The sequence below is a fragment of the Neolamprologus multifasciatus genome, chromosome 18 (assembly GCF_963576455.1).
Source record: "Neolamprologus multifasciatus chromosome 18, fNeoMul1.2, whole genome shotgun sequence".
In the NCBI taxonomy this organism is placed as follows: Eukaryota; Metazoa; Chordata; class Actinopteri; order Cichliformes; family Cichlidae; genus Neolamprologus; species Neolamprologus multifasciatus.
The window spans coordinates 19,369,297-19,393,074 of NC_140456.1; the positions used below are offsets into that span (position 1 = coordinate 19,369,297).

Genomic DNA, 23,778 nt, shown 5'->3' on the forward strand with positions numbered 1-23,778 from the left:
ATTTAGGATACACGTGCAGGACCAAAAATCTTTGTTTTCAGGTGGGTTAAAGGTTTGGTCAGAGGACAAAACATTCTGCAGCACAGAGTTTAAACTACAGTTAAGAGTAAAACAAAAACAAAAAAAAAAAAAACAATAACAAAAACCCCTGGAGCTTTTACTGCAGTAAAGCATTCTGGTCTCAGGACTAACCAGCCACGTGAAAAGGATTTTGGTGTCTGACTAAAAGTATATATGGCACAGTGTAAAAATACTCCACTACATGTAAAAAAAAAAAGAAAAAAAAAAAAAAAGCCCTGCAATGGAATATCTTCACAGTCATGCTGAAGTTAACTTAAAAAAGAAAGAAAGAAAAAAAATCTAAATATTGGTTCAGAATATAACTCTGGACTGCTTAAAGTAGAGAATTTAATATACTGATGTGATGTTTTGCAGGAAAGAATGGATTTCCTGAAATATTTGTTGTAGAAACATCTGTAAAATATTTGAATTTTTTAGTAAACACGTGGAATAGAAGTATAAATGCCACCAGACATTATATAGCACACAAAATATTGTATTTCTTGAGAAAATGTATAAAATGTATATATATGTGTATATTAATTTAATATAATTGTCTTTATTCTGTATCCAGAAGTGGCATAAAAGTTTCATTCAATATTCATAATTATTCAGCCTCTAAAATCAGAACCTGCAAACTTTTCTTTTCTTTTTTTTTACTTGGAAAAGTTGCAGTTTGTGTGACCCACTTGGGAGCTGTGTTTACAGAGTCAATATTACCTAATGCAAGCTCTAAGGTTCATGCTGATTTGCACATTTGACCAATAAGACCGCTTCCTTTATTCTTGCCATCAAATGTAGAGATATCACATAATACCGCTCATAATACAGTTCATGGTTAATGACGCATGTTCGGTGGTGTAACTTTGGAAAATCCAAAACGTGATTCTGGATGGATTTAATACTTAATGTAGCAACATTACTGTAGTACACCATCCTTTAATATTGGATAATAATAAGAAGAATATTTGCTGTATCTAGAAAGTACTTAGTATTTCTGGAATTAGGAGACATAATATTAATTTACCACTCACAATGAAGTAATCAAAACAAAATATTATTATTGTTAACTAATTAATCTCATTTTTACAGCTCTGCAGAGGACTGCACACCATCCTGCATCCACAGCCAAAGCCCGTGTAAGTGAAAACGGATCTATTTTTTATTTTGCATCATCTGCTTTTCTTTCTTGCTTCTGCAGTGTTTTGTTATCCAAATTCATTTTTATTCATGCAGTTTTTGTTCAGTGCTGCTGTGTCCGTGTGCAACTTTAAATGTCTTACTTGGCTGAAGCAGGTAAAACTTAAAGGAACAATAGGAAACCTAAAATAATGATTTTTTAATAACAGAATAAGGTCCAGTGAAGATGATGAGTAAAGATAAAGGTTGGATGCATCCAACTTTGAAATTGGACCAGCCATGAATAAAATTGATCATCGGAACAAAAAGCACATCTCTTCCATGCATCTTCCTTTTTTTTAAAAAAAAGAAAAATCAAAATAGGAGGGAAGAAATATTTATGCAGATTTTGCTCCCAGCTCTAGATATAATAACACATAATTGTGGAATAGGTGATTGCAAGTATTAATATTGCTATGGTTAAATTTACTTTACAACATGAAGAATTAGTCCAGCCATCTTATCAGGGTCTCTGATACAGTATTATTCACCATCAGCTGAGAAATCAATATGATACCCCTGAGTATTGAGAAATGTTTACATCTAAAATAAACTCATTCCACAAAGAGGACAGTTCTGAGTAGGGAAAGTTTGAGTGCACATTTTTAAGGTGTTATGTTGACCTTTGAGTGGGCTTGCAGGAAGTACCGCTAAATGATACAAGCAGGGAAAGTACAGCTTGCAAAATGTTTATTTTTTTTCAGGTAATCAGCACAAATGTGTGACTTGGAAGATAAACTAGCAAAACTGAAATGTGTCCAAAGGTGAGTCTGCAGATTACACAAGTCTTTATTTTGAGAGATTAAAGTCCTCAAAAATCAAGATAAGCTTACTTTATAGACTTATCTATGAAGTAGAAACTGATCTCCTGCCAAATAAAGTTGTACCTTATCAAATAGTTGTAATACGCTGATAAAAAACATATTTCTGTGCTTTAGATTATCAGTTACATTTATCGTTATTATAATTTTGTATTTAACTTTATTTTAATAAATCATGACTACTTCCCATTCTAATCAGCAGGACGAAACAGTGTGATGATGTGGGTCATGATGCTCAGAGCGCACTTCACTGGACATCTGTGGGAGATGCATGGCAGGAACCTGGCACTGGTTGACTGTCTTTCTTTGGCTGTGTTTGTGCATGTATGGTAAGCATTTGTGAGGTTTTGTAGTTCTTCTTCTCTCCAGGTCTTCACTTCCTTCACTTCCTGCCCACAGTACATGAGTTTTTATGTTTTATGCAAACTTGGCATCATGATTGCCCCATACGTCCAGCTGAACCATCATACTCCAGCTTTGTGACACAGCAAAAACAGGGTCAGGACACAGCCGGGGGAAGGGGGCTGTAGTGTTTGACTGGTGGAGGAGGAGGTGGTGTTGTGACGGCCTCCTTGTAAGAAAATCCATCACTCAGTGATACAGAGAGGGTCGGAGTCCAAGTAGCGCCAGGGTGCCATTCAGTTTTTGTGGAATGATTGTATTAATTGTAGGACTAAATCCCAGGAGGAGACACAGGAGTCCAGGTTAATCATTTCTGTGTATAAGCATCTCTTTCTATTGCGCAGTGTGTTTCGATTAGGTATACACTGGACAAATATTGCTCATGCAGCTGATCTGATGGGGTATGTCAGAGTGAATTGTTAAATATTTGTCATTTTTATGTTTACCATTTGTACATTGTTTTAACTTTGTGAAAGGAATTCTTTCTGTCTTCCCCTCCCCAGATTCTTGAGGTTCTGAGTGGGGGGGCAGTAGTGTTTTTATCACAGGCACATCCTTGTGAAGGTCTGTTTGATGTTGGTAAACTTCCTCCCCTTTGTATGGCTTCACTGTGTTATCTAGGGTGAACCATAAATTGGGTGTGGGGGAGACTACCCTGTTTATGACCAGGGATGTTCCTCCTGCTTTTATGTTATATGACCCTTTGGTCAGCAGGAGGTCTGAGACACACACACACACATTCTTACTTAGATACAGAAGTTCACACATATACATACAATGCATTGTCTTAGAACCAAGTGGGCGTTGCTTTGCTATGACGTGTTTTGTGTGAACTGTCTCTCAATAAAAAGGCAGCAGGAGGAGGTCAGAGTCGGGGTCATTTTCGTGGTGGACACAGGCCTCCCTTGCGCAAGTGATCGATTGATCGACTGTCTTCTTCTTGTTTTCTTCATGATGAATAAGTCTCTAGAATTAGCGGGGCTTGTGGAAACACAGACCCAACAGGGTATTTGTTTCAAAGGTTGTTTATTTTCTTGCCCTGTTTTGTGTTATGAACCTAAAGAACTCAGATGAACCAGAAGAAATACAAATGAGTGTTGTGGGCATCTGAGGTATGTAGTCTGGAATTGATCTTGAATGATTTTAGCCCTCGTTATCTGTCTTGTGAGTCTGCCGTTCAATCTGAATGTTGTGCTTTTGTTAATCTTTGCTGACACTTCACTCAGAACTGCTTGGGCCATGAATTGTCTTTCATTTGATTCTACAAAACTTTATTAATCCTAACAGAAATTAATTCATCATGGTGGTTAACTCCTGCCACACATGCTAGAGTTAAACATTTACTCTATAAAAAAAAATCAAAGATTATTGCTGTCAGTCCCATTTTTAAAGGACTTTGAGGTGCTTGATAACACACCTGACAATCCCGTAACATACCTGTCCTGCTTTTGCAGGCAGGACTGTTTCTTGTTATACGATCAGAAAACAGAACCAAATAAAATCGTCACACAGTTCTATATATTTATATGTGGCTGTGAACATGAATTTGAACACCATTATTTGTCTTTGTAGCTTTGTGATTGAACTTTCTGAAGTGTAGGATTATTGCGAAGGACTGCGTATCAGAGATTATTGTTCGCTAAGTCATTCTCACTGTGCTTAGTCAGAGGAGATAAGCTTATCATCCATGGCTGTTCTTCTAGAGTACACAGAGCTGGGGAATAACAAAGTACTGTAGTCTGCATAAACAGGTGAGCTTCAAGAGCAGATGCTTTGTTTTCTTTTTTATGGTCATCTTTGTTTTTAAGGTTTTGTTCCACTGTGCATGCAATAACCCCTTCAGGTGCAGGTGAAATGCTGTGTGCTACTGTAAGATGTGAAGGCGTGTTCAAGGCAGGCGTTTGAGTGAGAGGCAACACTGGAGTTAACTGTGACACACGAGCCAGGAGTGATTCATCTTGATGCCCACACATGAGTACACTTTCAGAAAGTGTCAGTTTGCAGAAAAACATCCAACTCCTCCATCAGGAATCAGAGACACCGGGCTCCTCAGTTATTCATACTGTTATTACGTCACTGATAGAAATGGTGACTTTAATTGCACCTTCAGTAGAGATCGACATTAAAGTGGAAGGAGACATATTCAGAGCTGCTTCTCTGAGACCTGAACAGCCGTCATTCTGAATTATTCCTGTCATACAGTCAACTCCAGGAGTTTTTGGGCAATGTCACCACACTGGAGTTTAAATAAACAATCAAGATGTTTAGGAATTTCAGCGATTTTTCTAAACAGATCCCCGTTTTCAGAGTGATTTTAAGACTCACAGGCACTTTTATGGCAAGTTGAGGCCTGTTCCCTCATCATTTCATGATATACTTGGCAAAAGATCTGGATTTCACTCAAGTCTGAGGGCAGATGATGTCATGGTTAACCTGTAGAGAAATGATAGGAAGACTGGAGGATCATGCTGAAGTGAGTTACTCAGGTGTGTTTTGGGAAACTGGTGGCCAGTTATTGAAAGATTTATGGTGGTACCTTGCTTCTTTTTGCTCCTGGGCATTTTCAGATATTCATATACTTTCCCCAGGATGTGTGTTTTTACACAATCTATTGCAGGTCTACAGAAAAGCCACTGAACCTCCATGCTAGGTTTTCATTCTGGGATACACAATTACATGCAAGGATCTTATATGAGCTGATTTGCATCTCTTCCTGTTATGAGCAATACTTAATGGATTTCAGTCAAGTTGTAGTAACTTGTAACTTTTTTGTTGATTGAGTTAAATCCATTTCATTAAGAGTACAAAAGACAATGTGCAAAACCTGCAAGAGTCTAAAAACTCTCCAAATATGCATAAATATAAGTGGGTACTCCATGGAGGTCATAAAATTGGGACTCCTAAGGAACAAGCATCTCCTAAGGAACAGCATCTTCACTGGAGCTCCTATAAAGTTTTCAAACTCTAAAAAAGCTCCCCAGGGGACACAGAAGACTAAAATCCCAGTCTGAGTACTGGTTCATGTGATGTCCAAACTGAACTTTATGTCTAAACTCAACCCAAAAATGGCTCACTGTTTATTAACTGTTATTGATTTGTTCTGAGAATGAGCTAAGAGGTAATCGGCCTTTTATGCAACAGACAAACCCTTTGAACAAACAAAGCCTGAGGGCTGCTGTCTTGCTGTGTCATTAAAATTTCAGCACCGATTAATCAACTCGGCTTCAGTGTGAAATTAATTTAGGTCATTGCTACTCGATGTGAGCTTTTAAACTGTTGCTCCTTCTTTATTTGGAGGTACCAGAAATTCAGCAGGGGAAAAACACAATTTCTCTGACTGACTGACCAAGTGAAAAAGAAAATGCATCAGTTTTAAAGAGTTTCCTGCTCTGAAGATGTGACTTTGGAACACACAGTAATCTCAGACTTGCGAAACTTCTGATGGGCTTAACGATTTTCCGTGGGGGGAAATGGGTTTAGCTGTTCTGTTTTAGTCAGCGATAAAATTTCCCTTCCCCCTCCTGTGTTTATTCACCCTTGTCCTTTACACAAAAAGCAGGGGGTGAAAGAATGATTGTCTCATACTGTATTATCCACACAGCGAGGGGAGTGAAACAGACTCAAGACTCCTCATCTGTTTGCACAGCTGCACACTGTACTCTTTCACTTCTGACCATTGCGCCCCACAGCAGGCACTGTTAATAACAATTTTAAGGTGTTGTCCAGGGATTTTTCTTTTGGAAAGATCTCATTCTGATCTATGAGTCACAGCAGTGGTCACACATTAGTTTAAAAAGACCAGACAACTGCTTCTAGGTGGGTGTGACAAACAATATGTCAACCCATCAAACTGGAAATAATGCCTGTCACACAAAGAGTTGACGCCAGTGATGCAGGAGCATCAAGTCTTGTATTAACTGTGAGATTTCTTATTTGTCAAGAAAGATGTTTTGATTGATTGGACAAAATTTGAAGCCAACATTCAATTTGCAGCACATACAGCCCATTTTTTATTCGGACCAGTGAAACTCCCATTTCAGTTAATAAAAAGAAGTTTAACTACACACTTGGCTGTGATGTCTTAATAAAAGCAGCCATGTAATTTCAACAGTATATCTTAGTTTTTCTTTATGTTAAAGAAATGTTGTTTGGGCTTAAACTGCAAGAAATAAATACGCAAAATTAGACAACGTCTGGTAGCTCAGACTGTGCTCTAATTACAAAACAAAGCTTCTGTCAATTCAAAGAAAATGCTTTTTTGTTGTTTTTTTGTAAACACACTTTAAAAAACAACAATTTTTTTAAATAGCTGATGGAACTTTTCTGTCATTTAATTGTTTATTTGTCTCTTAATTACTTTGGCGTTTTATGAATGGCCATGGAGACTTTATATTTAGAAAAATGAATAAAATCTAAATCTAATAAATCCATCTAAAAGTCCAAAATTCATGCCCTCCTTCATATTTTCCAACGTCTTCCAGTGGACCAGATAGTGGATCTTTGCTGGGCTGCTTCTAGTCCCAAGGCCTTATGATTGTTACCACTGACATAGATCACTGTAACATTTTTAAGAAACATCACCTCTTTTCTTCCAGGACTGGACGCCTGAGTGAAAAACCTAAACACAGAAAAATCTCTGGGAAGGGAACAGCTCATACTCCACCACAGAAACCCCTGCACCAGTTAACACGTGCATGACTCCAAGTGACGAAACGCTACATCCAGATGAACAGAATCAACTTTTGGAGATTTACTTACCTTGATGATTGAGAATGCATCAAGATACTTCCTAAAACTTTTTTTTTTTTTAATCTGAACAGTTAAAACTTAAAACACTGCTTATAAAATATTGGTGTCAGTGTCTTTTTGGTCTTAGTGGTCTTTTCACCTGTGTTCGGGGACTTGTTGGTATTTAAGGTACGTTATCACCACCATCTGTCCATATTAAGAAACACAAACCTGCTCAGTCTGAACAGACACACAGAAAAGTCTTTAACAGCCTCAGCACAAAAAAAATCTAAATACACCGCTCCAAAAAAATAAAATAAAATTTAAAAAAATTACAGGAACACTTAAATCACACATTGGGTCTTGATGACAAAATATTCAGGCTGAAAGTCTTTACTGATACACACTGTAATTTGCTGAGAACAAAATTATGTAACAAAGGCCAGTGGAAACCAAAATCATCAAATCACACCAAAAAAGTTATAAATTTAAATCAGAGTGATCAGACTAATCTGGCTCAGTAATGTTTACAGCCTCAATGTGCCTCCATGCACTTCAGACATCTGGGTACGCTCCTGGTCAGACAGTGGATGATGCCCTGGTTCATCTTCTCCCAGATCCTGGATCAGAGCATAAGTGAGGTACTAGATAATCTGTGGGACTCATAAATATTGTTCTAGGGCCATGATACCTATGCCTTTACCACTATGGCTACACACTGCCCACACGAGGCAAGGCATCACTGTGCACCAGCAAAAGATGTAAAGTTTTCATCTCTATACCCAACAGCTGTTGGCTAAAACATGGAGGTCTCTATGCAAGGAAATCCCACTTGAGACCACCACTGCCCAACCTGTCATACTAGATAATGTTGCAGAAAACATTCACCACAACGTCTTCAGACTCTTTCATGTTGTTTAAAGGTGGTCTGCTCTCATCTGTGAAGAGAACAGGGCACCAGTGGCTAACCTGCAAGCTCTGGTGTTGTCAGGCCATCACCAATTGAGCGGCTCGGTGCTGTACTGTGAGCACACGTCCTACTAAAAACTGCTGGGCATTCATGCCACCCTCAGGTAGTGTTTCTATCAGAAACATGCTCAAGTATTCCAGTGAAAGTCATTTTGTAGGGCTTTGGCAGTGCTCCTCCAGTTCCTTCTCGCATCAAGAACCAGATACCAGTCCTGCTGCTGAGCTGATGCCCCCTCTGTGGCTCTGTCTAGTTCTCCTTGTGCAATAACCCATCTACACCTTCAAGGCTGTACTAGGAGACAGAAAACCTTGAACTTCCTGTTTGCATATGGTATCACAGAAGAGCTGGACTAACTGGTATCATTTCATGCTGCCACTTTTGGCAAGGGCACTTCCAAAAAGGAGAACTAGAGGGAAATCAGTCAGGAGCAATAGTCTGTGGCCTTCCCTGCGCAGGGGGGAGTTGCCTGTCCAGTGCAGCTGTTGTCACTTCATTTGGACCAAACCAGGTGGAATGGATCCCCATTGGGAGCTGTGGTTACCAACTGAAAACCCCTGAAGTTTAACCATCTGTGTTATACTGTGATGATCAAGTGTTCCTGTCATTTTTTTGAGAAGTGTACATTACACATAAGATGTAAAATACTCTCACTGGTTTCACCGAGGCTCCAGGAATAAAACATGTCAAAACGTAGTATGGACACACTAAAAACGCTTAAAAGTGAGGTGCACTACACCTTTGTGTTCTCAGTAGTTCCAGCTGAATCTGAAGTTATTTACTCTGTTAGCTGTTCAAGTGTTTGGGGTTTTAACTTTAAATTAAAGCCACACAAACGATTCAAAATAATAATAATAATTTAAAAAAAGATGAAGCAGAACCTCTCTTTTTGTTTTCTGGTGGTTATATTTCAACATCAGCATATTTTCTTGGCAGCATATAAAAAAAGAAAGGAAACAATGACTACATTGAAATATCAGTCTCTCTAAGCCATCTCTGTACAGTGTAGGTGTGACCGATGAGATGTACCACCTTTTATTCATTCCCTTCAGTATCAAAAGACACATTTTCACGACTTTGTAATTTTTGGACCTGGCCTCTTAGCGCCCCTGCCTTCCAAATGATTACAACTGTTTCAACAATGACCAAGTGAGAGACCGAATTTGGGTCAAAATAAACAAGAATGAGCCTCCCTTTACCTGTCCCAGGTAGAGAAAATAACAAGAAGAGCTAGAAAATAAACTCTGACTGATTTAATGTCCTTTCTGAGAGGTAAAAGTCTCTTTGTACAAGTCCCTTGTGGCCCATCATCAATTAGTGATCTATTATTTGTGTTTTTTTTTCATCTTTTTTCATTTTTTAATTGAAGACGAGCTATATGATATATATTCTGTTCTGATATGCCTCAGTGTTGAAAGCTAAATGAGGCTTGCCTCAGAGCAGAGTATATAGTTTATTAAAAACATTAAAGACTGCTGGCATCCATTAAACCTTACTGGCCAATTGTAGAGCACTACAAAGGTATTAGGCTGTCAGTAGAGACGTCAGTATTCGGACTAGTGGAGTGGCGGTGAAAGTAGCCCATCCACCCTTATCTGTCTTGGCAAAAACCAGGGCCACCTCCAGAACAAAAGGTTATGGGATCAAGGCCAGTAACATCATCCCACATCATTGGTGAAAGGGTGAGGTCTACCAGAGATACAGACAAGCGAAAAGTGAGTGTGTCTGGAAGGCTAGTTCCTCTCCTGCACAAATACAGTCTCCTGTGGACACAGCCCTGCCTCCTGCAGTGTGATGTCATAGTCCAAGTGGGCGAGCTTCCTTCTGGGGAAGTTGGTGACGAGTTCGAAGCGTTCGTTAGGATAACCCTTAGACTGGACGTGTCTTACCAGGGCCTTAAAGAGAGAGTATAATTTGGAAGGTAGGGGAAAAAAAGATTTAAAAAAATGTTGCCATGTTTATTAGGCATTATAAACATGTACTACTGTTTATTTTACTTGAATATCAGCGATTTTGGGGTTCACTCACCAAAAGTTTTGCTTTAGAAGACAATGAAATTTGCTCTCTCTGTCCATCAGGGTAGCGGAGCATCAACCTGGCTTTCGGACCTATTAAAAACAAAACAGTTTCTAAGATGATGCTGTCAGAACTGAAAAGCCACTATACTTAAAAATGCCAGAACACACTGGTCAAAAAGCATAAAAAACACACATCACATAGATAAACAATGGATTGATATTTGAATTAACAGCTACGACTGTGTGCCCAGCTGAGGGATTGTGTTTAGATTTCTTAATATGTCCTAAGCACAAACAGAGGAATCGCTACTCTAACAGATACTTCCATAGACAGTATGGAGGAGGCTGGCCTAGAGGTTCTGAAAAGCGAAGCCAATATAAATTGCCTTAAACTTGCTTTCTATTTAATGGTCAGCAGAGGGCGACTCCTCCGACTCAGTTCTATAGCAGCCTTGTCACGCTCCGCTTTCAAACTATTAAGCTGTCAGTAGAGACGTCAGTATACGTACTAGTGGAGTGGCGGTGAGGGTGGCAACGGGGAAAAATGCTCGGCTTGAGGTTTTATGACAAGACTTTACTAAACAATAGGTGATGTCACAGAAGCTACATTCATTGCTTTTTCTGTCTATGCTCTACAGAACTACAACCACTAGAAGGTACCTGCACACAGATATTACACAAGACTGTCCTTAGACAAGACGAGTGAAACCACTAACATACTTATCACTTGGGTCCCGCCAAGTAAAAACAACACACAACCACCACATTCTGCAAGGGATATGACTGTAGAAACCGTCAGAAAATCTAGTGCTTAGTACCAGTCTTCACTGGTCATATATGGTACACATTTCGATTGAAATCTTCACACACACTCCAGCAATAAAACTAATGCTAAATCCAGCCAAAGGGACCACATAGTACAGTGGGATTAAGGGTCTGTCTACATTCAGCTGACTAGGACTGACTTCACGGCCATCATTGATCTAAAAGGAGTCAGTCCAGCAGCACCCACTTATGTGTTGGCATAAGTGGGCTCTTAAGACACCTTAAGGCTTTAATACCCTGAGCACGTTGAAAAAAAGCAAATTTTTTGGATCCAAACTTGTGGTGTAACGCAGATGCACACCGAAAGCATTGCAGTTTGCAGAAAATTCGCCTGAAAAAAAAAAGTGACGTGAAAAAGATGACATCAACATCAAGCGATGATGATGATGGTCCTGATGTTTCTAAACACGAACATCATCAAATTCATAATGAGAAGACAGTAGTAGGGACAATTTCATGGTTTGATCAAGGAGCTGAAGCAGCATCACGACTGCTTCTGTATATATTTCAGGATGTCAGCGGGACAGTTTGAGCTGTTTTTGAAAGAGTTGGAACCACAACTGAGGAGAAGGAGAAATAATTTCAGAGAGCTGATTGACCCGGAGCAGTGTCTAGCTCCGGGTGTGTCTGTGGCTAAACAGCATTATTTTACGATTTCCATATCATTGTATATTCAGTATTGATGCACTTTGAACTACAGTGCAGTAGTCTGTCTGGGCAGATCTGTTTATTTTTCCAAATGTGAATAAAAGTCACAAATTCATGCAGTGAAATAAGTTGACACAGAAGAATTGATGAGCCCTAAAATTAACTTTTAGTGCACAAAATATTCGGAAAGACTTTGCACGTCCGCAAAGGCCTTTAGACTTTAGACTGTTTTTTTAAAGCAAACTTGCTGCTCACCTTATTATGGTTGCATCGAAAACAGACATATAGACACACACACACGCACACTCATGAAACCTAAAATACTTTTCATTTGTCGTACCATTGTCCTCAGGACAGTCCACATCGCAGGTTGTGGTGGTGCTGATCTTTGAAGTTCCTGCGCTTTCAGGTAGTGGGGCGCAGTGATTCCCACCAGAGTCTGAATCAGGCTGGTGATGACGAGGCCCGGGAGCCGAGGGCTCCAGGTGGTTCTTTTTGCTCTCCTCTTTCTTGTGACTGTGGTTGTTTTCTTTGTACGGTGATTTTCTGTAGGAAGAAGTGGAGCTATCAGGATGAAGACGCTGCTGGGCTGCAGTGGCTGCAGAGGGGGTCGCAGTGTGTTTGCCGGTCGAACTTTTTTCTTCATGGGGTGCTGGCGTCTCGCTGTCTGAGCCGTCAACAGAGAAAGGCCCTTCGCTGTCAGAGAAAGGCTCTGCGTCCGATTCATCGTCTGATCGAGGAGAATCGGGGGGTTCGGGGACATTTGAGGACTCGTAGTGGGTCTCTTGTAGAGAAGCTCGGATTGCTGCCTCCAACTGACTGTCTTCACTGGCATCGATTAAACTTTCCTAAAAGATAAAATAGTGTACAATTGTTTTAAAGAAGTAACAAAGATCTGAGTAAAGCAACACAAAGACTTTTAACAATATGGATGGCTGCGTGACACTGACAACATCAAATATCACAGCACTAAAATATGCTGATACTGATCATAGCATGACATTTATCCAAACCCTGAAGCTCTGATGCAAAATCCTAACAAACATCCCAGATGCCTCTAAAACTGATCAGAGGTGTGACTGAGGAAATTCCAACAGAGCCACAGCAGGAGCGAGGAGCTCTTATTAGAGCAAAAACATAGAGGGAATTAGAGGTGACACATGAGATGAGAGACCCACAGAGCGAGCTCGTTTGGCAGGAGGTGCGTGGCAGGACGGCCCGTCGAGCTGCCCGTGCTCTGCCAGGAAGCCAGTTGCCTGCTCCAGGAACGACGCCACATCCAGCTGGTTCCACTCCACCATTTTTTGACCTAATGTGAACATGGTTTGAACAGAACCGGTCAATAATAACAGCCACCAAAAGCAGGAAATAATTAAGTATTTAATTATAAGAAAAGAGAAAGAGACACACACATCAGTTTGGATCAACACTGCAGATTTACACAGTTTATTGTGACATAATATCCAATTGTGTCGCTTTAGTATTGCTTCAACCCAATTTCCTGATATAAACACTGTTATTCAAGCTTCTTGAAGACTACTGACATTTAAATTATTTTTCATAACACTATTCACGTCTTACAAAAATTATTCATGCAGACATCATCTTCCTGTGCATTTATAATAAAAACTGCTTTTGTAAGCCTCTCAGAGTAAGAGCTGTACTTTTATCTTGCCAGTAAGTCACTTATTTGTTTGTTTTCTTGATCAGCTGGAAACAACTCAATGGTGTGAGTGTGTTCGTACATCAGCAAACCCTCATCATCAATCAGCCTTCCACAAACACTCACCTGTGCGTGGATCCAGGATCGAAATGTAGGGAAACTTGTTCAGCTTATAGAACTGGATGTATCTTTGTCCCTCTTCACTATCATGATATACCTGCAGAGGAAGAAAATGAACAATAGAATATAAACTGGACTTAAAGTGTGCCCACACTGCATAATGCAAAGACGGGTGGACTGCTTTGGAAAAGTACCTCCCTCCCCAACTCTCCATCATCCACCCATTTTCTTCCACTTATCCAATTCAGAGTTAATTCACCTGATGGCAATTTTAAACACGAAACAGAATTTAAACACCTTTGATCAATGAGTACTGCATTTTCTAAAGACTATAATCTACATCTTACAATATGACATGCCAGCAGTTGTCTCGTTCCACCCACGAACGAGCCAGTTGTTTGCCATCTGCTATAAGCAGCATGTGACTGCAGTGACACCTACACACAGCAGAAGTGTATGACGGTCTCAACTGCTTGGAAGCAGGCACATCTGCTCGTTATTGTAGTGAACATGTAGGCTTGATATACTTTTTGGCTTGGCTTGCTGTATTCGTTGCAAGAATTAGGGTGGTATTTAAGTGCTCTGATAGCATAAACCAGAGGTGTTGATTGCGGCACTGCTACACACTGAGCTGCAATTGAAGTTATACCATTGTTAAATTTTGTCCATCCACGGGAAAAATATAACATGCATGATAGAAGTATATCCTACAGGTTTAAAAAAGCATTTTATATCCTGTGTAGAACAAAAAACCCAAACTTTATAAATGCATGTCTTTGTTCTGTAGGAGCAAGTACCCAGAGGAAACCCACACACACAAGGAGAACATACAAACTGCATGCAGAAAGGCCTGAGCTACCCAATGGATTCAAACCCAGGACCTTCTTGCTGTGAGATGATGGTGCTAACACCTAACTACCAAATTGTAGATGGATGGATGGACTAAATAAATTCCCTTACGAATAACGCCATGCATCATAGAAAACACCACACTGCGCTCTTAAAACCTCATACCTGCCAGAATATGAAGTGTTCTCTGATGATGGTCTTCACTGAATCATTACTCCACACATCTCTGTTCAGACACTGGCAGGCAAAGTCCTGAACATTTTGTATGTTGATCATTAGCCATTTGTTTTCCATCTGTCCACAGTCTTTAGCCTATAAACGTAAAGAAAGACATGTAATTAGAGGGAATTCACAATTTACAAAGACAAATGTACTTTATGATGGAAATCATTAAGTCTGCAAGTTTTGATTTAAACGCAAAACATATCTTTTGCTTGGTGGAGAACAAATAATAAAATTAACTAAGAAAAAGGATTATTTACAATGAACTGAAACCTTAATTTCAACTGGAAATAGTTCAAAGACTACAAATCAAATGCTGAAAGCGAAAAATTCTGTTCACTTCATTCTTGTGTGTCGTTATGTGTAATTCTGTGTGTACATGAAATTTTTATTGAATTTTTTTGTATGAATTCTGATGAAAAAAATTAGGGGTGGGGTCGCGTTAACAATCTATTGACTTAGTGACTGTGACTCTGAATATTGTGGTAAATAATGTCAACATATAGAAAATAGTTTATAAAGATTTAAAATATGTCACATTTGACCTCTGACCTCTCCTTCAAGGTCAATAGAATGATCTGAAGGTCAAAGTGATAATAATTCTATATAGAGACATTTAAAACTATGGGGGTGTCCAAATTCATGGGCTGCACCCTCCTGAGGCCGCATTTGTAGGCCAATTGCGTCACAGCGACGTGACGAAGGCCGTCCAAATTCGTAGACTCCTCCGAATGCAGCCGACAAATGTGTCCTCCTTTTCCCCGAATTTGAAGGATGGGTTGGGTGTATCTATCGTGGCCCACCATATACCAGAATTCATAGCGCGGCCCTGCCAATTCCAGTTTTCAACAATGGCGGCCGCTACTAAGTTTTTAATATTATTCTTATTACTCTTTCTGGGTCACAAAATAAACTTTTAACATATTTTCAGGGGAGAATGTAGCTGTGTAAACTTCAAATATCGGCTCGCTTTATCAAGATATCACATATTTGCAAAAGTTGTCCGATGTTTTCAGAGACGTCTGTTATCCACCAGCTCGATAGCTAACTGGGAGCTAAGCCGCTAGGTCACTAGAGCCACCGAGAACGGCAAACTCCCGGCACATCATTTTTAGATCACCATGGTCTTTCGCTACTCAGGTTAAACATAATATATAAGTCACTTAGATAACCTAAAAATGTTATTTTTGGCTTTTTTCAGTGTTTTATTTGTTCGCGAGTAAATCTGGTTTGGCTGAAATTAAAGTTATTAGATTAGATAAAATAAAACTTTATTAATTCCCCCGGGTGGCTTCCTCCTTGGTTTTCACACAGCTGAATAAACGTCAAACAGAAAACTGATTAAACAGAAGTGTGAGATGGTCGAGAATTTACACCAGTGTCCTGTTATATTTTAGATAGCAAGGAGCAGACAGTTAATTAGACTCCACCGAGACAGCGGTGACGCAAATCTGAAGGCTAGACCGTCCAATTTCACAGCCGTTTACTTCCGACCTACGCGACCTTCTGAGGACCCAGCCCACGTAGACCACGAATGCCAGGTCCTCAGGAGGATGCAGCACATGAATTTGGACACGACCTAGGTTTCTTACTGGTAAGAAATGATCTTTTGGGATTCTCAATATCACGTTACTTTGACCTCTGATCTCTTCTCCAAGGTCAAATAAAGTCGAACTTTTATCAAATCTAATTTTTCTTTGAAACTATGCTAAAAATTCTACTGTCTTTGTTTATATCGGCCTACATTTAGGAAATGATACTGGTACATATTCTAAGTCATTTTAAATATCTATTTTTGGCACCAACTCACTAAAGTTAGAAAAAGGAAAGTCCCCTTAATGGTGGCATATTTTGGCCTAAAACCTGTATATATCATCTAGCATTTCTCAGTGTTTCCTTAGGTGGGGGTCATGCTGTTTTGAAGTAACTGCCCCTTCAAAGGAGTCAAACTAGTGAGAAAAACATAGTGTGTCCTTTCCAGAAGATGAGAAAATTTCTGATTTTAAGCATTTGATGTTGTTTCTTCCACTACAAACAGTCAAATTTGTGTTATGCCAAATTATTGCAATCTGCTTTTACACAAATTTTAGTCCTCCCAACTTTTTTTGGGAACAGGTTTTTGCATTAGCGGTGTCTGATCACAAGCAAGGAAGCATGACATTGCAGGTTTTCACCATCTACCTACTCAGTCATCATCTAAAATTTGGCTGAAAGTTCACACAGGCTGAATAAAGGTGTGGGGTACAGTGTCCTGTGAGTGACTCCTCACCGTCTCAAAGCTGCCTTTGTGCATGAGCTCAATGGGAGGACGGAAAAGGTCTGCCAGGGTGCTCAGTTTCTTATCCACTGTTCCACCGTTACGCAGCTCCTGTTCCTGGCGGACTAGGAACAGAAAAACATTCATTCGGCCATTACTGGAAGTTAAGATGCCACAACAGAAATATGAGACAGACTTTGAATGGTGATTGTTAGGAAACAGCACTACCACATTTGATTTGCTTTAACTTGTACATTTTGGAAAATACTCACTTGTTTCCGTCTGAAAGTCTCGGAAACCATCAAATATTGATCGAGCAGGTCTTCTTCGCTTTGGCACTGAATGTATGTAATAAAAAAATGAATAAGTAAACAAATAAAAAACTCATCATCATCTTTACAGACAGCTGGCAGTTTACATCAAGATTTCTTTGCCTTAAGCAGGACTGACAAATAAAAGCAACAACATACCTCCAAAAAGGGGTTCTGGTTCCACCAATATGTCCTGCTTCTGAGGAATTGGAGCCCGCACTTCACTGAGGAAGGCATGAAGGCAACATATACAGAGTTATTTATGTAGAAAAGCAATCAGCTGTAAAAGATCTGTAATCATATTACAAACAATCAACATTTAGTATGATAAGGAAGCAATGAAATGAATGCTATTTTTCGTCTCATGTCAGCTTGTGGTAAACACAGATTCTAAGCTTGGATAAACAATCAGCAGAAAATTAGAGAAGTTTCCATTTTTGAAATAAAACATGACCAAAACAGACAAACTAACTCTGTGGATTTTGTTTTACGTTTGTCTGACCTAGGCTTGTGGAGAAAAGTCACAGCTTACTCTGTAGAGGGCGCTCTGCTGCTTGACGCTGCAGAACTGGAGCTGGTGCTGGGCTCCTCTGCAATCCCGCCTCCATCTAGGAACATGGTCACTGCCATCTCCAGGTTGTTGTTGCATGCTTCCAGCATATGTTTTCCTACGCTCTCTGTGGCCCCTGGAAGAGAGTTAGATATTTAGGCACTAACCATGAGCACAATGCGTTCACAAATGTTTACAGATTAACAAATAACATTGAGAATTTCATAGTGGCACATTGTATTTTAGAGCCAAATATCAGCTGACCGATATTTTCAAACAGTAGCTAAAAGGTATTTGCTAACATATCCGTATTGGAAATCTCATAGATGCTGATAAATAAAAATTAATAAAGTCAAAATGAACAAAATGCACTTCCACCGTGTTAGGAGTAGGGATGGGTACCGGTATCCGGTGCCATGATGGCACCGGTTCTGATATAAACGGTAGTAACCAGACCAAAAAGCAGCGCACATTTTGGTGCTTTATTTCGGTGCTTTTTTTTCCTGAGATGTGATACACTTTGAATTCTAGCCAATCATTTTACGTTTCCGGGGATAGTAGGCGGGTCCAGGTACGTACGTTCTTTTAGAGCAGAGCTACAGGTTAAAAATGCCCAAGGCGAAGCGGTCAAAAGTCTTGCTGTACTTCACAGCAAAAGATGCAAACTCAGCAGCCTGCAACAAGTGCTTTAAGGTGATACTGTGGAAAGGAGGTAACACCTGAAATCCGATGAAACACCTGGCGACGCATAGCGTTTTTTTTAAAAGCCGAAAAATGCGCCGTATTTGATAGCTTGCTGCGAGACCTCACACCGAGCGCATCTACTGCAGGTGTGGTGCCTGTTATCGGACGAAGAGTTAGCAACATCCCCCAAAAAGCTGAAGAGTAGAGTCCTGGCCCCTAGCCCTGCCAGTGTAGCAGAAATGATGAGGATGATGATGGCAGCAGCAGCCGTTCTTCTCTGCGTGAGTAGCTTAATGTTGTTCGTGTATAATTTACGTTGAGTAGGCTAACCACGTTATTACATTAATGCATGTAAGGTGAACTAGCAAACATCATCATAGCTACATGCGGCTGTCTTCTTGTTTGATGGCAGATACTCCCTTCACCCTGGCCAAAAAGGCTAAAATGACCAAATAAAAAGTGGGAAACAGTTAAACATGAGAGGTTTTTGGACAAAGTTTTTGTTTTTTCCATTGTTTAAGCACTGCTTCCAGCCAAGAGTGATACCATATATGCCCTATAGCTGCAGAAAAGGCTAACATTGTTATCTTTTTACAAAAAAAACAGCTGAACATGAGAGGTTTTTGGACCAATTTTGTGTTCTCCATTCTTTAAGCACCGGTTTGAGCACCGTTTAAGCACCGGCACCGTTTCAAAAGTACCGGTTTGGCACCGGTATCAGATAAAACCTAAACGATACCCATCCCTAGTTAGGAGTGTTGACGTTGCATAGTTTGCCCACTAGAGGGTACTCGGCTTTTTTTCTAATGGCAACTCAATTTTGAATCACCGCAAACAACAACAACCTGCTAATCTAAGCAGAGTTGGGAGGGTACAAGGAGCAATCTACCACTTCTCATGACAATAAAAGTTTATTTTTAAAATGCATTGTCATATTATGTTAGTAGAGAATCATAAATAACCACACATCACAAATATTTTTTTGTTTTGACTGCCTAAACAAAACAAAATATTGGCTGAAAATCAAATATTGGTATCTGTGCTAAAAAAAAAACAAAAAAAAACAACAACTTTATTGGCCAGGCCCTAATTACATTAGTGTGATAAAACATTTTTTTTTTTAAATATTTTTTGCTATAAAAGACGGTCAAGCAAACCAACACTGTCACTAAAAACTGCCATAAATGTCGCCATAAGTCTGCTATTGGTCTGCGAATAATTGGGGTCAAGTTGTTAACTAAATGCAGTCTATTTTGGTTAATGCAGCAATTACCTGTGACAATTTGTTGAAAATCACATATCTGTTGCTGTGTATATACACAGAAATTAACATTTAACAGTTACACTCAACAACCTTCCTGTTCATAATTCAACTTTAATTGAATTTATTAATATATCACAAAAACAGTTGACTCAAGGTGTTTCATACTGTAAGGCAGACCCTACAACAATACATACAGAGAAAAACCCAACAATCATATGACCCCCTATGAGCAAGCACTTTGGCGACAGTGGGAAAGAAAAACTCCCTTTTAACAGGAAGAAACCTCCAGCAGAACCAGGCGGCCATCTGCTGCAACCAGTTGGGGTGAGAAATATTACCAGACTACAACCAGTGAGCAGCCAGTTCAGTCCTCCTCGAGCTGTGCTCACGACTCATTCAGACCGATGGCAACATGTTAGCAATCGGTCTACAAGAATAAATTAGACGCAATTATTTGTAAACTTCCAACAATCTCTCTGAAGCTGACTGCAGTCAGTCCAGGTGAGACTGTTACTGTTTGCAGAAAAGTTACCACCTATCAGGCAACCCGTGCAATCACCAATGCCATAAACATTTAGTTAGCACAAGTTGTGGTCACAGTATAGAAAAATATTAAATACAGCCGATTATTTTTATATACAAGGAAGCCGCTGTCCTATTTTTACTCATTTGAGTTAGCCATTAACTGTGAATTAGGTAGTTGCTTTGTCAAGCTAAGTGTCACCAGTGTTTTCAGTTCAGTTGATTTAGTTTAATTTTGCTTGGCTAATGTTATCTCGGGATGATGGTGCATTAGATCAGCCCCCTTGTTTGCAGTATTCCCAGGGTATTTAAACTTGTTTAATACCATATCAATATTTTGTGTCCCTGTATTCACACAACATCACTACACAAAATATCATCATCGCTCTATCAATTTTTTCCTCAATCCCTACTTGCTATATTACAATGCTCGTGTTTTTCTGAGAGTGGTATATCACAGTCTAGGTATCCATCTTCCACTTGTGAGGTCACATAAGGCTGGAGCCTATCCCAAGTTTCATAGAAAGGCAGGGCACATTCACCATCACATTCACACCTAGAGCTAATTTAGTATCACCATTAAACAAGCATGTCTTTGAACTATTAGAGGAAGCTGAAGTACCAAGGATGGATTCCAAAGCGGTACTAACCAATGCACCAAGGTGTCACCAGCATCACATCAAACTCGTGACAGTGAACCTTTTGTCCGCTTTTTCTTTTCTATTACACTGGATTAAGTCTTTTTTTCTGCTTTATGCAAACCTTACCAATAATTTCACAACACTGTCAGCAGTATGAATAAAATCATATAACTGGGTGAAAGCAAAGCACAGAGGGTGGCAAACAGCAACACTGACCTCATTAAAAATTCTTAAATGTTCAAACTTCACTGTGTTATGCTATAACTGTTCCACATAAGGCCCAAAGTAAAGTTATAACCAGCTCACTAAACATTATGAGTACATACACACGTGTTTCATTCACTCAAGGGATTAAATGTTATTTATTATCCTGTGACAACATAGTCTAGTAGTACTTAGTAACTTGGGAATATCTTAGTATTTGATTACTTGTTTTTCCGTATATGTGGTCACAGAAGCAACCACATGTCACTTTGACAATGGACACGTTTATTTTACCTTTTATATTTATTTTGATTTTAAATGGGGAAAAAATGCTTTACTTGTTTAACTGAGTTTCCCCAACTTTTAGGACAAATAAAGCACATCTTAAACTAACGCTTTATCACTATAGTGAAAAGAGTTAAAGTCCAACAACCGCATGATAGTTCAGTTTCAGTTCAGAAAAGGTTTAGTGGGCGGAAATGCTCCGCATATACCACGCGATGTTTGGTAAATAAACGGAAATGTGCGGGGAAAAAAACCCTGAACAATGCAAAAAGCCTTTATAACACACATGGCGAGGGTCCACAACGTCGTGACAGTGGACACTCCACATCTGAATGAACCTGATTTATAAGCGGAGTGCCGCGGGGCGACGATGAAATTCTGGTCTGTACTGCGCATGTCCGTATAAAGTAGCAGCCCCTTAACAGAGTCTCCCTCTTCTTTGCCGCTTAATAACTTAAAAAACACCGTCCACTGTGTCAAAGTGCTGATAAACTATAGATAGTATATGCGCTGACACTCGGAGTCCTCAGGTTGTGACCAATAAATAGTGTCTGGGGCCACAATCAGAGGCATAGTGACAGCAACAACATGAAGTCTGGCTGGTGGTGATGAAGAAGGGAAATGTTGAACAGCCGACCTCCATTCCACATTATCGAGCAACACGCCACGCAAAAAAAGAGCATACAAACCGCTCTAGGTTAGCGAGATTGTGTCTTTAACGAGCACTAATAAGAAAAGCAGATATTTCTAAGTGATGATTAAAAATAAGTTTCAAAGCTGGCGGCTTTAAGGTTCATTTTCCGAGTCTTTCACTTGAGTTTAGCTGATAACTGCCTGTGCTTTTTCCCCTCTGCAAACCACTGGCAGCGCAGGAGCAAGAGCAACACTTAACGCCCGTTTTCTCATCTGCGCACGGATTTCAAGATTTACCCGGCGAGGGAAGTGTTCCTATATGAGCACAAAAATCCACTGAGTGAAATAAACGCTAATTAAAATGTTATTTTTACCTGTTATTGCTGTGAATTGTTGTATTAACCCGTTCACCCCCGGAGCTGAGGTATCTCCGAGCGCCGCCATCTTACCGCCACAAACAACAACATAGATGAGGCGCATGCGCAAAGTCGTAATTTTTCCCCTGCCCGGCGCGACGCGTACCCCATGCGTAACAATAGTGCTGCATTCTGGGTCATGTAGTTTTAATGATCTAAAGTCAATTACCGGTGATGGCTTATTACGTAAAAAATACGTGTTGGAATTTTATACAGTTTTTATACAGTACAATATATTATATTATATTATATTATATTATATTATACCCTTTTACATTAGTAATAAAAGTTAATCAAATTTATCTTTATTTTCCTGCTATTTTGCTAAAAATATAAACTTTTCTTTAATTCATATTCAGACACTGAGACCGGCTAGTTACAATTTCTGTGCTGTAGACGCAGAGTTATTCATATGATAATGTTGTGTGTAGACGGCTATATTTCATACATAATTTACCTGGTCATAATTCAGTAAACATATCTACACTCATCTACACTCACAGGTCACTTCATTATGTACACCTGTTCAACTGCTTGCCAATGCAAATACCAAAATCAGCCAATAGCAATACCATAGCAGCAACTCAGCATATTTAGACATGTAGACAAAGTCAAGATTACCTGCTGAAGATTAAACCAACCATCAGAATGGGCAAGAAATGGGATAGTCGTTGGTGCTAGACGGGCCGGTCTGAATATTTAAGAAGGTGCTGATCTGCTAGGATTTTCCTACATAACCATCTCTAGGGTTTATAGAGTATGGTTTGGAAAAAACAGAAAATATCCATTGAGCAGCAGTTCTCTGAGTGAAAATGCCATGTTGATACCACAGGTCAGAGGTGACAAACCAAACTTCTTTCAGCATCTCTAAATAAACAATACGTCAAACCTTAAAGCAGATGAGCCACAGCAGCAGAAGACCACACCGGGTGCCACTACTTTCAGAAAAGAGTTCCTACAGGCAAGTTGAACAATAGAAGACTAGAGCTTAGATCACCTCATATTGGTTTCTTGAATATGACAATAAGTTCACTCTGTTCAAACTGCGTACACAGTCACCAAATCTCAATCCAATAGAGCACCTTTGAAATGTGGTGGAAGTAGAGATTAACATCACGGATGTGCAGGTGACAAATCTGCAGCAACTGTGTGATGCTGTCATGTCAATATGGACCAAAATCTCTAAAGGATGTTTTGAGCATCATGTTGAATCTGAATCACAAATAACTAAGGCAGTTCTGAAAGAAAACAGGGAACTAACAAGGTGTATCTTAAGGTGTAACTAATGAAGTGGCAGCCGAGTGTATCTAGATTTTCAAGGAATTAAGTTTTGTTTAAAGTCAAAGTCCATTAACTTTAACTTAAAAGAAATTCATTATGCTTTTCCTTATTGTCAGATACATACATAATGCATACAAAAAGACAAATACTGCTAATAAACATGGCCAACGTTTCATATGCAAAAGCAGTCCCTATGAGGCCAGACTTTATGCTCCACATCACACCCTT

At 39.6% G+C, this 23,778-nt stretch overlaps 1 protein-coding gene and 1 long non-coding RNA gene across 2 annotated transcripts; one reads left to right on the forward strand and one right to left on the reverse strand.

Annotated features, from left to right (window-relative positions):
* The first annotated feature begins 769 nt into the window (after positions 1-769).
* LOC146497762 (uncharacterized) lies at positions 770-10,053 on the forward strand. The gene is made up of 6 exons (XR_014870514.1): positions 770-1,044; positions 1,153-1,199; positions 1,944-2,003; positions 2,260-2,285; positions 2,676-3,574; positions 7,058-10,053. It is a non-coding gene; the product is annotated as an uncharacterized LOC146497762 (long non-coding RNA).
* On the reverse strand, positions 9,044-22,358 carry ubxn7 (UBX domain protein 7). Its single transcript, XM_085139672.1, has 11 exons — positions 22,228-22,358; positions 17,603-17,756; positions 17,230-17,294; positions 17,032-17,097; positions 16,772-16,884; positions 14,446-14,592; positions 13,438-13,528; positions 12,827-12,957; positions 11,989-12,496; positions 10,186-10,265; positions 9,044-10,052 (listed from the first exon to the last, which is right to left on the reverse strand). Exons 1-11 carry the CDS (start codon positions 22,331-22,333, stop codon positions 9,891-9,893), a joined length of 1,623 nt encoding a protein of 540 aa, XP_084995798.1. The 5' UTR covers positions 22,334-22,358; the 3' UTR covers positions 9,044-9,890.
* Positions 22,359-23,778: the final 1,420 nt, after the last annotated feature.